Source organism: Sorex fumeus, unplaced genomic scaffold, assembly GCF_029834395.1.
Source record: "Sorex fumeus unplaced genomic scaffold, SorFum_2.1 ptg000043l, whole genome shotgun sequence".
Taxonomy (NCBI): domain Eukaryota; kingdom Metazoa; phylum Chordata; class Mammalia; order Eulipotyphla; family Soricidae; genus Sorex; species Sorex fumeus.
In genome coordinates this window covers 43,268,984-43,282,980 of record NW_026606100.1, presented here as the reverse complement: position 1 = coordinate 43,282,980, position 13,997 = coordinate 43,268,984, and the positions used below count along the sequence as shown (strand labels likewise).

General features: G+C 43.7%; 1 protein-coding gene across 2 annotated transcripts in view; it reads left to right on the top strand.

Moving 5' to 3' along the window:
- CCDC186 (coiled-coil domain containing 186) overlaps positions 1-6,002 on the top strand; it is a 46,610-nt gene extending 40,608 nt beyond the window's left edge. Inside the window, exons 13-16 of one of the 2 annotated variants that reach the window (XM_056120501.1) lie at positions 749-829; positions 2,324-2,534; positions 4,254-4,473; positions 5,462-6,002. In XM_056120501.1, the coding sequence (XP_055976476.1) occupies positions 749-829; positions 2,324-2,534; positions 4,254-4,473; positions 5,462-5,545 (596 nt within the window). In that variant the 3' untranslated portion in view covers positions 5,546-6,002. Of the gene's footprint in view, positions 1-748; positions 830-2,323; positions 2,535-4,253; positions 4,474-5,085; positions 5,196-5,461 lie in introns of those variants that run through there. The other variant, XM_056120502.1, reaches the window with a different exon arrangement.
- Positions 6,003-13,997: the final 7,995 nt, after the last annotated feature.

Here is a 13,997-nt window from a genome sequence, read left to right as displayed (position 1 = left end):
ACAATTGTATGAACTATGTGTATTTGTATGTATGCTTCATTTCCTATGTCACCTATCATTTAGAACTCTACGAGTATGTTCATGATTATATAGTAGTATACCCTTCTAGTATCCTGTAAATGTGTTTTCTGACTTTCTCGTCTCTATTATTTCCCTACTGCTTTATTTCTGTTAAAATGGGGTAGAATTCCTGAGCACTGTCAGAATGACCCCAGTTATCCCTGGCACTGCAGGGCCCAAGCAGTCTCACATCCTTGGAGCCCTCGCCGTAAACTCATGGTCCACTTGGCTGGTAATTTCCCAGAGTGAGCCTTTGGCCTCTGAGTACTGCTGCGGAGTCCCAGAAGTGGTTAAATGTAGTAAGAGACCATTTATTTCATGTTAGCGCATTCAGATATTTTCCATAATCAATTTAGTTTCATAGATGTAGATGAAGGGGCATTTTTTATGCTATAGAGATCTTCTAAGACTTTCCGGACTCCTTGAGTTCTGTTCAGTCTAGCTGTGTGATGCTAGTGGCATCCGTAGGTTTCTGTTTGACCCCCAGTCTCTAGATACTTTTTATTAGGAATATACCTACAGCTCTCTTGCCAGCAGTTTGTGGTCAATAAGTTTCCTCTTTGTTATGCCCGTGTGACCTAAGTTATTGTTGCAGTTAAAATCAGAGATAGTGGGGCTAACTGAGCCGTATGCAGTATTGACTAATTCTTTTTTCTTTTTCTTTTTCTTTTTTTTTTTTTTGTACTAGCACGGAGAAAGTTAGACCAGCTTGAGAATGGAAACTATGATAAAGAAGTCAGCAGCATGGGGAGTCGTTCTAGTTCCTCAGGTAAAATATTCATTGTTTATTGATAGGGTATAAGGAGACAAAACTCTGTTTTGAGAAATGTTGGCATGTTTTTCTTTCACTTTGAATTTTAAAAGGGATATTTTGTATAATTTTATAAAAAGTATCTTCACTTCAGTGTTCTAAGTCTAATCATTATCTAGTATTTTAAGTGTAACGTCTTTCTCTCAACCTCCTTTCTTCTGACCTATTTCTTTATTCTGTGAAACAGTTTTCCTACCCATCTTAAAATTCATATTTGTATCCATTCACATAGATTTGGGATAATATAGTTTCTTTTATTTATTTATTTATTCATGTATATATTTGGGCAGAGTTTTGTTTATTTGTTTTTTTTGGGGGGGGGGGTTCGCACCCAGTAATGCTCAGGGTTTACTCCTGGCTCTGCACTCAGGAATTACTCCTTGAGCAGTGCTTCGGGGACCATATGGGATGCTGGGAATCGAACCCGGGTTGGCCGCGTGCAAGACAAACACCCTACCCGCTGTGCTATCATTCTGGCCCTGGGCAGAGTTTTGGCCATATACGACAATTCTTAGAGGTTGCTACTAGCTCTGCACTTAGGAATTATTCTTGGTGGTGCTCAGGAAACCATATGAACCCTGGTTGGCCGCATTCAAGGCTAGGGCCCTATCTGCTGTACTAGCTCTCCAGCCCTTCTTTTACTTTTATTTATTAATTTTGTTTTGTTTTTGTATTTCACTTAACACCCATCCCTCTACAAGTGTACGTTTCCCAGCACCAGTGTCCCTCCCTCCATCCCTCTTCCCGTCCCACCTCTCCCCCAAGCCTGCCTCTGGCAGACACTTTTTTTCTCTCTCTGTCTCTGTCTCTCTGTCTGTCTCCTTTGGGGTATTGTGGTTTGATATTGATGCTGAAAGAATATCTCTTTACTTATTTTTAACGAGATTGGACGTGTTCAGGGTGGTATGGAGCAATAGCACGGTGGTAAGGAGTTTGCCTTGCGTGCAGCCAGCCTGGCCAATCCGGGTTCGATTTCTCCGCCCCTCTCGGAGAGCCCGACAAGCTACCGAGAGTTTCTCGCCTGCGTGGCAAAGCCTGGCAAGCTACCCTTGATGTATTCAATATGCCAAACACAGTAACAACAAGTCTCACAATGGAGACGTTACTGGGCCCGCTCAGCAAATTGATGAACAATGGGAAGACAGTGTTTGTTTGTTTGTTATTTTTAACACTCAATTCTCCAGTGTGATCATTCCCAGCTATTATTGTCATACTGGTCTCTTCTCAATCTTATCTACTGTCTGCTCCACACACACTTGTGATTCATTCCAACCATTGACCAGTACTCCTAACCCCTGTTTACCCCTGGGAGACCTCAGACCAGCTAGGACTCATGTATTCTATGCCTGGCCCTATTAGAGTGAACATTTGAACATAGTACTAGAATAGATATTATTTAAGATTAGAGATGACTCTAGACTAAGTATAATCCATAAACCTATTTCGTTTCAGGGTCCCTTAATGCTCGGAGCAGTGCAGAAGACCGATCTCCAGAAAACACTGGGTCCTCAGTAGCTGTGGATAGCTTTCCAGAAGTAGACAAGGCCATGCTGATTGAGAGGATCATAAAACTACAAAAAGCGCATGCCCGGAAAAATGAGAAGATAGAATTTATGGAGGATCATATCAAACAGTTGGTGGAAGAAATTAGGAAAAAAACAAAGTATGTGTCAGAGTGGTAATATTCTCTGTATTCATAATTGTTCATATGGTACAGTTATTTTTGAAACTAATCTTAAGCCTATCTTTGAAAAAAATAATTCTTAATTGTAGTGATTCAGTTCCCAATTTTTTATTCATCACTTATTATGTTCTAGGTTTGTGCAATTCAGAGATGAGAGAAAAACACAGGCCTTTCCCTTAAGGTGATATAGAATTTAGTAGACATTTATGCTTTTTAGATATTAAAATGACTGGGGATTAAAAAATTATTCTAAATAGCTTCTTATTTTCATGACTGGTTCAAAGAGCGAGATGACATTCTGGCTTATTTTTCCTGTTGGGGAGAACATAATAGGTCATCTCTAGGGTATATGCATCATGTCTGGCCTAGCAAGGGTAGATAAGTTAACTGGTTCTTAGGTCAATCTTTTTGTCTGTTCTTTTGTTTGAGGCCACCCCCCGGAGGTTCTCAGGGATTACTCTTGCTCTGCACTCAGGAATCACTCCTGGTAGGGCACCAAGGACCATCTGGGGTGTTGGGGATCGAACTCAGATCAACTGCATGCAAGACAAACCACCCTCCCCAATATGCTATCATTCCAGCCCCTCTAAGGTCAAATTATTAAAGGTTCATAGTCACTTGCTTACCCTGCGGTGACAGCCTGCAGATGGAAAGCCAAACCCCGCTCTGCCTTGAGAGCCTTGTTGCAGTAGATTCCGTGTGCATTCCAGTTCAGGGTTGTGGTCCTGGTTGCCACACCTAGTAGTGCTAACGGTCTGCTTCTGGCTTGGTGCTTAGGGATTACTTCTGGCAGTTCTCAGGGAACCGTCTGGTGCTAGGGATCGAACCCGAGGCTCTGCCTGCAAGGAGTGGGCTCAGCCCTCTGAGCTGGCTCACCCACCCATGAAGACCTTTCAGATGGCAGGAGTTGACTGTGATCTTAATTTTATATATATATATATATATATATATATGTGTATATATATATATATATATTGCCAGCAGGGGGTGTGGGGTGTTGGGGGTGTGTAAGTGGGATACTATGCTCTTTGAGCTCTGAGTGCTGGGGGTCACAAGGCTGTCATGATGGTGCTTGGGGAACCTTTCAGGACTGGGGCAGAACTTCAGCACTGACCCCCAGCCCCAAATCTTTACATTTTTATTATGAACTCTCTAATCCTAGAGAAATTTGGCCTTGATTAAAAGACTCCCCCTCCCCCCTTTTTTTGGTCACACCTGGTGATGCTCAGGGGTTACTCCTGGCTCTGTACACAAGAATTACTCCTGGCACTTCTCAGAGAACCATATGGGATGCTGGGGATTGAACCTGGGTCGGCCCAATGCAAAGCAACTCCCCTCCCTGCTATACTATTGCTCTAGTCCCTTGATTATTAAAAGATGAATAAAATACAGTCCCTAGTTAAAGAATGGGCAAGTAGAATATTATCCGAGCAGCAATAATGCAATTGCTTATGTTTTGTTCTGAGTAATTAGGAAAGAAACAGCAAAGCATGTTTATGTATCTTTAATCCAAATACCATCATAAGGGTAGAAAAGGGGGATTTCTCAAGAAACTAAACCATATAAGAAAAATTTATTCTCTGCTACAGTTCTGCTATTCACCTAGTAGCATTTAAGTTTACAAGTCATTGGCCCTCGCAAATTCCAGCACTTTAAATCCTGCAACTACAGTGCTCATCGTGTGCTGGTGTTTTGCAGAATAATTCAGAGTTACATTTTACGGGAAGAGTCGGGCACGCTTTCCTCAGAGGCGTCTGATTTCAACAAAGTGCACCTGAGCCGCAGGGGCGGCATCATGGCCTCGCTATACACGTCCCACCCCGCCGACAGCGGCCTCACCCTGGAGCTCTCCCTGGAGATCAACCGCAAGCTGCAGGCCGTTTTAGAGGACACGCTACTGAAAAATATCACCTTGAAGGTATTTGTGTTTTTCGTTCACTTACTAACAGTCAACTTGGCAGAGTTTGGCTGAGCATTATAGGTGGGCTGTTTTTAAAACAAAAGGTAACCATTCAACTAGAGATAAAATTTTAGCCTCCCCCCCCTTCTTTTTGTATAGTACAAGCAAAAAACAAAATACCTACAATGAAGTTGGCTGTTGGGCAGACACCAGGATGAGTTATTTACTTTGCAATGTCTGGCCTTTCACATGCATTAGTGTTAGTTATAATTGATTACTAAAACATTTTTAAAAATTTAGTCATTGGGCTGGAGCAATAGCACAGCAGGTAGGGCGTTTGCCTTGCATGCGGCCGACCTGGGTTCGATTCCCAGCATTCCAAATGGTCCCCTGAGCACTTCCGGGATAATTCCTGAGTACAGAGCCAGGAGTGACCCCTGTGCATTACTGGGTGTGACCCAAAAAAAAAAGTCATTTTCTAATATATTTTCAGTATTTATTCCTTGCAAGTCTTATTTGAGCCCAACTACTTTGGTTATGCTATACTTGGGTCCTGATAATTACAGGTCTTTAAAATAATTTTTCCAGTCTACTAAGTAAATTTTTGTTTGCTTTTTGGGTCACATCCAGCCGTGCTCAGGGCTTACCCTTGGCTCTGCACTAAATCACTCCTGACAGGCTCGGGAGACCATCTGGGGTGCCGGAGATAGAATTCAGGTCAGCCACATACAAGTCAAGCGCACTACCAGCTATACTATGCCTCCAGGCCTACTAAGTAATTATTTTATGCATTCATATTTGCTGTAGCTTCAGTAAAACACTCAAGTAGGACCAAAATCCATGAGCCAACCGAAAACATTATGTGCCTAGTTAATCTCACGGAGTATTTAAAACTAATGCTCACTCCTCACTTCAAAATTTAGGCAAGAGAAGTTTCAACAGAATCTTTGGACTTGTTATACTTAGTGGTTTTGTTTTCTTTTCCTCCTCCTTCCTTTTGCTCAAGGAAAATCTGCAAACCCTCGGGACGGAAATTGAGCGTCTCATCAAACACCAGCATGAGCTGGAGCAGAGGACGAAGCAACCCTAGCCAGCTTCCGGGGCTCAGCGCGGGGCCCGGCTCTGTGTGTCAGCCACGTGACAAGTTTATTTTGCTCATCTGTATAAAAACGTATCCTCTCAGATTATGAATGCATTGCTCTGTTGCTGTATAGGTGAAATACACTTTGACGAAATTTTATTTTCTCTGGTGACAACCTGCCACTTCACTCCAACACCTTCCTTTGCTCCCTCCCAGTCCTCGGAAGTGCTGAGCAGTCGCCGCCAGGGCTTTTCCACCCCTCACCGAGATTCCTCCCTTTCCACCATTTCCTGTCAAGACTGATTCAGCTTTTAAAAATTATGCATGAAAAGGCAGTGTTAATCATTCAGTCACACACTCTTTTCCCCACATGGAGAAAACTTAAAGAAGTGATAAAAGACTTTGTTTTGACATTCCAGTGTAATATTTCGTTGGGTTTGGGGGATCCCAGTGGCTTTTTCTTTCTCTCTTTTCTTTTCTCTTTTCTTTTCTTTTCTTTTCTTTCCTTTCCTTTCCTTTCCTTTCCTTTCCTTTTCTTTTCTTTTCTTTTCTTTTCTTTTCTTTTCTTTTCTTTTCTTGGTCTTTTTATTTAATCGAAGCCAATAGGGGAGTAGCCACAGCAAGCAGGCACCCTCCACCTCGTGTCTGTCAGGATTTCTGGTCTCTGCTGGATGCGGTTTTTCAAATTTGAATTTTAATAGTGGGGGAATTGTTTTCCCTAAGTCTTTAGTTACACAAATGATGATTTAATATAATATGGATGATATGGGGCTGGAGCGATAGTACAGCGGTAGGGCGTTTGCCTTGCACACAGCCAACATGGCCGACCCGAGTTCAATTCCTCCACCCCTCTCGGAGAGCCCGGCAAGCTACCGAGAGTATCTCGCCCACATGGCAGGGCCTGGCAAGCTCTCCGTGACGTATTCGATATGCCAGACACAGTAACAACAAAGTCTCCAATGGAGACGTTACTGGGCCCGCTCGAGCAAATCGATGATCAACGGGAGGGCCTTATTATTATTATGGATGATATGGTCCTTGAGAAGATTTGTGTGTGTGTTAGATATATTTTAAATTGTGAAAAGAATTAGTCATTATTAGAACCTTCGGAACGAATTTTTGAAACTGACTTCAAACTAACATTTCTTTAAACAAGAAATGTTAAAGATATTTTTGAAGAACCAGTATCCAAGATAATCCAGCATATGATATTAATTGACATATTTACATACAACAGTAGAATCATTTTTTTTCTTTTTTTGTTTCTTGGGCCACATCCGGCGGTGCTGTGTGGTGGGGATCGAACGGGGGTGAGCCCCCAAGCAAGGCACCACCTTTCCCTTGTACTCTCTGCCTGGCTCCAGGACCTTACAGTCCTCCAGGGGGATGTATTTTTAGTACATTTACTTAAAACACAAAGTAACTACATCTCTATATAGCCAAAGGAATTTGAAAGCCAAACATATATCCTGTTTTGTCTTGGTTTTGGCCGCACCCTGCAATGCTCAGGGGTTACTCCTGGCAGTGCTCAGGGGACCATATGGGATGCTAGGATAGAATCCACAAGCTCCCTACCCTCTGTACTATCACTCCAGCCCCTATCCTGTGGCTTTTTTAGAATATTTATTTAAGATTTGCAGTTTATTGCCAGTAGTAGTATTGTCATTTCTTTTTTTTTTTTTTAATCAGCTCTGAACATTTCTTGTCTGTTATTGTGTGGTTTTTCCCATTTATCTCATTACTTTGACTCACATGTTGATGTTGCAGTAAGAGTCAGTTTTATTTGGGGTTTTTACATGCCTTTTCCTTCCCTGTAGAGAAGTAAGCTTTGGGGCAATATATTAACAATTTTATGGTCTAAAAGTGGGGCTGATGGTGGCAGTGCCCTTTTTAATGTGTTTTAGCATTTTTTAAATTAACAACGTGGTTTAAAATGACCATTTACTGAGGGTTATATGATTCATCCTGGTGTCATTTCCCCCTGTATGTTGAGTTTTATGTTGTCTTTTGAAGACAATCTTTTCACTTCAAAATGGAAATAGAAGTTCAAAGACTTTTATATTTTAAATAGCTGTAAAAAGATTTAGTCTCACCATAGCGTGTCTTGTTCTTTTTATCAATATTTTATCAAAATAAAGAGTAAGAGGGCAGGTGCAATCAAATCTGAGTTATTTTCGTTTTCTTATAGACTATCAGAGTAGTCCACCTTCACTTTTTCTTTTCTCTTTTTTTTTCTGCCGGGGATCTGAGGCCAGGGCTTGGCCCATGCACAGTGCTTTGCCGCTGAGCCGTGTCCCTGACCCTCCTCAAGAAATTTTACGGCTGCTGATGTGATGCAGGTTCATTCACTACAATATTTTCTTTGTTTTTCCAAGACACACAAAGTGTTCCCGGAGACCAGCCGAAGTTCAGAATCATATGCATCCTAGGCCCGTAGGCTTTTACAACATGAGTATACAGCACATGCAGCACAAAGCTCCAACATTAACGTTTGTGCCACCTGTTTTTATTTGGAGAACTATTGAAATCCATATTTTTTACTAATTGTTACCTCCTCGCTCCTCTAAATGAGCAAAACCGTGGACAGCTTTTGAAGAAAATGCGTTGTTCTCCTTTTGTGTTTGAGTTTCTGGGGTGCCGTTTGGTGCGTGTATGAGGACCGAGCACAGTAAGGCACAGAAATAGTCCCCGCTCTCTACGCGTCATGTGAGGGTGGAGGGCCTCTCCCTTCCTCTATTGGATCCTTGGGGAGAAGGTGGGGTGACCGGAAGAGGAACATGGTCTGGATAACCCTGAGTTCTCGGGGGCATTTGCTTTTTATGTTTACTGGTAATTCTGGTCTTCAAAGTCAAAGTCATCTCTGACTCGGAGAAGCCAGAGTCCTGTACGTTATCTGCAAGCATACACGCACTCCATGTGGTGGTCCATATTGGCCTGTTTTTTCTTTTTTTTTAAAGTGACTTCCCTTTTCCCATAATCACTTATAACTTTAGCCTAAGTGTTAAGCATTGAAAATGATAAACTTGGGCTGAAAAATGAGTTTCAATTATTTTTTAAAAAATTTTCATCTTTATAATCATGTTAAAGCAGTCTTATCTTGACATTAAATATGGCCAGGTTACCAACCTATCATTCTTTTGATTGGGCACATTTTGGGGGGAACCTACCTGGCCCCCTGCTAGGTATTATGGTTAGATTGGGGCACACACCAGCCAGGAAACTTCCTGCCCCTGGAACTCTCATTGTTGGTGGGGGGGGGGGGGGGGGGGGCGGGAGGCTTTTCGCCTCATCCCTTCTACTGGGCCAGGAACACACCTAAGTCCTCCGGGGCAGGTAGCTTGACTCAGAAGCCCTCCCTGGCATGAGGCTTTGGGAAGTGAATTCTTGCTGAGGTCTGCGTCAGTAGGTTGTCATCTTTGTGATGGTTCTGCACATGTCCCCTCATTTTTGTCACAGCTGAGTATTTCTTTAAGAAAAAGGAAAAAAAACCCAAAGATCAGGAAAGGTCATTGGCATTTTGCCATTTTAGTGGTTCTTAATGCCTCCTTGATGCTTAGGAAGATGCATCTAATTGTTTCTCGTGTGTGTATGTTCAAACATTGTTTTGCAGTATATTAGTCTCTAAAGGTTTTTTAATGTGTGAATTTTGGTTGAGATGTTCTGGTTGAAAGAAAAAGCCTTTAGAGAAACCATTGCTCTGGTAAATGTTAACCTGCCACCCCGGGGAATATGTGTAAACCATACTGATTTTCAGGAAGGTTGATTTGCCTTACGCATATTGACTCCAGAAGCTCATTTTTCTATAACTTTTTAAAAACAGAGTGTCTGATATTTTGACACTGAGGTTAAGTTCAAACCAGTTGGTGGCACTAGAAACTTGAAAAATTCCAAGTATCCAAACATGAAGAATTTTAGGAAAATAAGTGAAAAATACCATTGTGTTTTATTCTGGAATGGAATTTTTAAAATGCATATGGCTGTCCATTTTAACTGCAATGATGAAAACCTTATTTGTCTTTCAAAGTTCATATATATAATATATATATACACACACATGTATGCATTGTACATATTCTTTCATTTGATGACGCTGTTCATTTTGTAAATATGTTTCTGTATAAATGAAGCTTTTCAAGAGAAATCTATGTATATATTGTACTTATTAAATAGGTAATGCCTGTTTACCAAGTTATATTTTAATGGCATCTTTGATTATTTATAAACATACATCTCTTGCTAAATGGATTCTCTAAACTGCTGGCAGGACTGATTAAAATTGCTTGAATTTTCTTTTATAAGCCAGAGTAGGAATATTTGCTTCCGTATTTGTCTTTGCTAGAAGATGAATCATTAGAGGTCAGTAAACAATAGTAAGTAGGGTAAGTTGAATGCCAGGTTATAGTTAAATTCTCTGTTTATTGAGAGCCAAATCTGTCCTTTTGTAAGCCACTAATATCTTCATTTTTCCCACGAAATCATTTAGACTTTGCTTAATTTTCTCCTTTCTTTCTACTGCCACTTGGTCCTGATCCTCCTCATGATAAAAAAGTGTTTTAATTACTCAGTATTCTTGTACAACTGATTCTATGCCTCACCAACCTGGCTGCCCCAATCTAAGACACACACACACACACATACACACACACAGCTGCCTGATGAGCCTGTCTAAACTAATGTATCACCACCCACCCAGCTCAAATTTTACTGGAGAGCTTAACATTTTGCTCTTTATTTTTCCTTGCTGTTTTAAGCCATTGATTTTAGATTTGCATCATGCTAATAATCTGGCACTTAATAAAAATATAAATGCTCAGGCTCTATTCCCAGAATAGAATTCAGTCAGAATTCCCAGATAGTCAATCTGTTATTTGTAAGGAGCTAATATATATCACTCAGCAGTCTGACGGGTATTTCATATCGTGCTATGCTATTTCCCTGTTTAACAGGAAGTAGGGTGTGTGTGTGTGTGTGTGTTGGGGTGGGGGCGGTGGTCAGTTTCTTCCTGTCTTGCTTAAAGACAGACCTGTGACCCTTGTGGATGACTTGGGGACCCTTCACCTTTAGTACCCACTCTCTTGTTGCCTGCTCTACATCTTGGGCAGGTCTTCTGCCCACTGCCTGGACACCCACAGTGCTTGTTAAGGCCCCATTAACCGTCCCAGAAGTCCATGCCAAGGGAAGCTGCTTCCTTGGACTCTGAGCAGGCCTTATTCTGGATTGGGGGTTCTGTTTCTTTGTTAATTTGGGGTGAGGAAAGAGGGGCTGGAGGGTGACCCTGGCATCCTGATGGAACGTCAGAACTCACTTTCCCATACGTCACAGGGTCACACGTGTCACAGGGTCACCCATGTGCTTGCCTAGGGGATTCACTCAGGTCACCGCAGGGACACACGCTGTCAGCTGTCACACTCCTGACTGCACTGCCTCCCCCTGCCCGCAGCAGAGTCATGTCATTCAGTTGTGGTGCTCTCTCCCGCATGGCTGTGATGACCCTTGGAGGGCTGGGAGTCTCAGGCAGCAGAGCTGCTAGGATTGTGCCTAGCACACGTGGCGGTACCAGGGACTGAACTGACCTCATGCTTGCTTGCAAGTAAGTGCTGGGGCCAGTGAGCCACCCCCCACTCCCACCCCACATTGCCCTCACTGTTCGGATGTAGTCCTTTGACCAACCAACCACAGCCAGGGAGGAGGAGAGGGAGAGTGCATCCTTTTGGCCCCTGTTAAATTCAGTGAAGTTCTGCAGGGAAGTACTGGAGAGTTGATAGATGGTGTCGGTGTCTTCTCAGGCTGCCCAGAGGCCTGGATTCTCCACCTAAGACATCAGAGAACCCTAAAAAACCCTGGCCAACTATGCAGGTTCAGTGATGGCAAACTCCAGGACTCTCGGGATAGTGGATGGGCTGGTCCTTCTCATCCCCCCCCCCCCCCCCACGAGACTCTGGAGGTCATGCCCACAAACTGCCTCCAGCTGCTACTTAAGCTCCTTAACAGCCGGATCTAGAGTGACACAGAAGAATCTAGGAACCAAGCAGGTCCCTGCAGAAATTTCTCCAGACCCTCATTATCTAGAATTTTAGAATTCTAGGAGCACAGGTCGCTTTTGCGACCACACGACATGCTATTTATAACAAGCAATACAAAGGAGAGTATGGGAGAGATTTTCTGCCATAGAAGCAGGGGGAGGGGCGGGATGGGGGGGATACTGGAGACTTTGGTGGTGGAAGATGTGCACTGGAGGAGGGTTGGGTGATCGATTATTGTATGACTGAAACTCAAACAGGAAAGCTTTGTAACTATCTCATGTTGATTAAAATAATTATAATAAAACAAAATTAACATACTGAATAAAAAAAGTAATGAGGAGTTCATGCCCAATTCAGTCAGGTTAATCAATGACAATAAATAGCAGTATTCCTACATTTAAAAAAAAGACAACAGAGAACGCCCTGGAAGGCTGGGGCGGAAACATCTGGAAAAACTTAGGCACGACAACTTACCTCTCTGGCCTCAGTGGCCTCATCTGCTAAGTGAGGCTGATAGGAATCACCTAGTGCTATCTGCAGCCTCGTCTGAAGGATGCCGGACGTTAGGCGGCGGAGGGGACTGTGATGGGGCAGTGGACAGTGCCCTGGGGTCAGGGCGCGAGGCCCCTTTTCAATCCAGAGCCAGGCCAAGTGCGGAGCCGCCGTCGGCCAGCAGGGGGCGTGGTTTAGCCGCTGAGCTTTTCAGTGAAGGCTGGTTTCCTCTTGCAGAGATTTTTGCCTGGGAAGGAACTGTAGCATCCCTTTGCAGGAATGAAGACTAAAACGGAGGAACGACGTTGTGGGTACTGGGATTTTTACCACCAGCAACTCAAGGGAGCTGTGCTTGTGAATTGTATCCCATAACCTCCCTGGAGAAAGAGGACTAAAGGGGGTCAGGTTTCCTGCCCCCTTTAATTTTGCTTCCTGGCGGTGGTGAGCTGTTGTTCATATCCCTGCCACCAGTGGGCGCCCACACCCTGAAATGTAGGGAAGTTTTTTTTGTCTCTGGGGTTTTCCCCCTTCATCCCTCCTCTCTCCCTGTCCCATCCCCAGCCCCCAGGTCTCAGCCCCCAGTGCTTGCCAGGGGCCACACATCAGGTATCAGTGCTCAACTGAGGCTGCTAAGCCTTCAGTTGTGCTCAACGTTCTTAGCTGAGCTCCATGTGTTCAGGGAGGTCCCCTGCAGTTCTCATACATGCTGGTCATAGGTCTCAGTGCCAGTGATGGTTCTTACACACCTTTTTCAGTGGCGGTACTGGCTGGGAGCTGCAAGTGAGATCTCCTGTGGTGTTTGCTCACACCTGGCTATGGCTGCAGTCACTGGCAGTGCTGAGAATGCACTGAACCACTATTCATCTATGCAGGGACCAGACAACAATGCACCAAGGGAAATGAGCATAGACACACATGCGACATGCCGACAGATGTCCATACGGGTCACTTGCTCTCCAGGAAGCTGAGGTTCCTGTGTGCAGTCCAACACACACTGTTTACACTGCAGGTCACTGCAAAGCAACAGAGCAAGCCCTGGGTTGTTAGCATCTACAAAAATGGCTTGCATTTCTTGCCAGTGTGTGAGTGCCTCGAGGGAAGTTTTTTGCTCTCTGCCAGTTTTTGAGCTGCAGGATATGGGAGTAGACCAGCTCCCAGCAAAGACAAAGAACCAAGCTGGCAGAGAGCTGGTCTTTGATATTTGGCCACATTGTAGCTGAAAGGAAACTTTCATTGGCACATTTTTAATATGCAGTAGAAAACAGCATTGTTTTAGAATGGCTTCAAATGATGTTTTGTTGCTGTTATTAATTTTTAGCTTGGAGGGCACACCCGTGGTGCTCAGGAAGTACTCCCCAGCTCTCCGTGCTTGAGCGAGTCCTACAAGCACTTCCAGCAGTGCTCAGGGAACCAGATGGTGCCAGGGATTGAATCCAAGTCCCCAACTGCAGAGTGCATGCTCCAGCCCTTTGAGCTATCTCCCAATCCCTCAAGAATATATCTTCTGGGGCTGGAGCGATAGCACAGCGTGTAGGGCCTTTGCCTTGCACACAGCCAACCTGGGTTCGATTCCCAGCATCCCACATGGTCCCCTGAGCACTGCCAGGAGTAATTCCTGATTGCATAAGCCAGGAGTAACCCTTGTGCATCGCCAGGTGTGACCCAAGAAGAAAAAAAAATCTATGATACAAAAGGCCTATCTTATGTCTATAGAATTTTTATATTTAAAACATTTTTGCTTCAAGGCCAGGGGGACAGCTCAAAGGGCTAGACCTTATGCTCTGTATATGGGAACTTCTGGGTTTCATTCTTGGCACCCCACAGTCCCCAGGCATGGTCAGGAGTGGCCCCTGAGCACCTCTGGGTGTCTGTCCCTCCCAAAGTTTATTTCCTATAAAGCTTCCTTAGCAGAAACTTGGCTAAAAAAATGCAAGAACAGAAAAAAG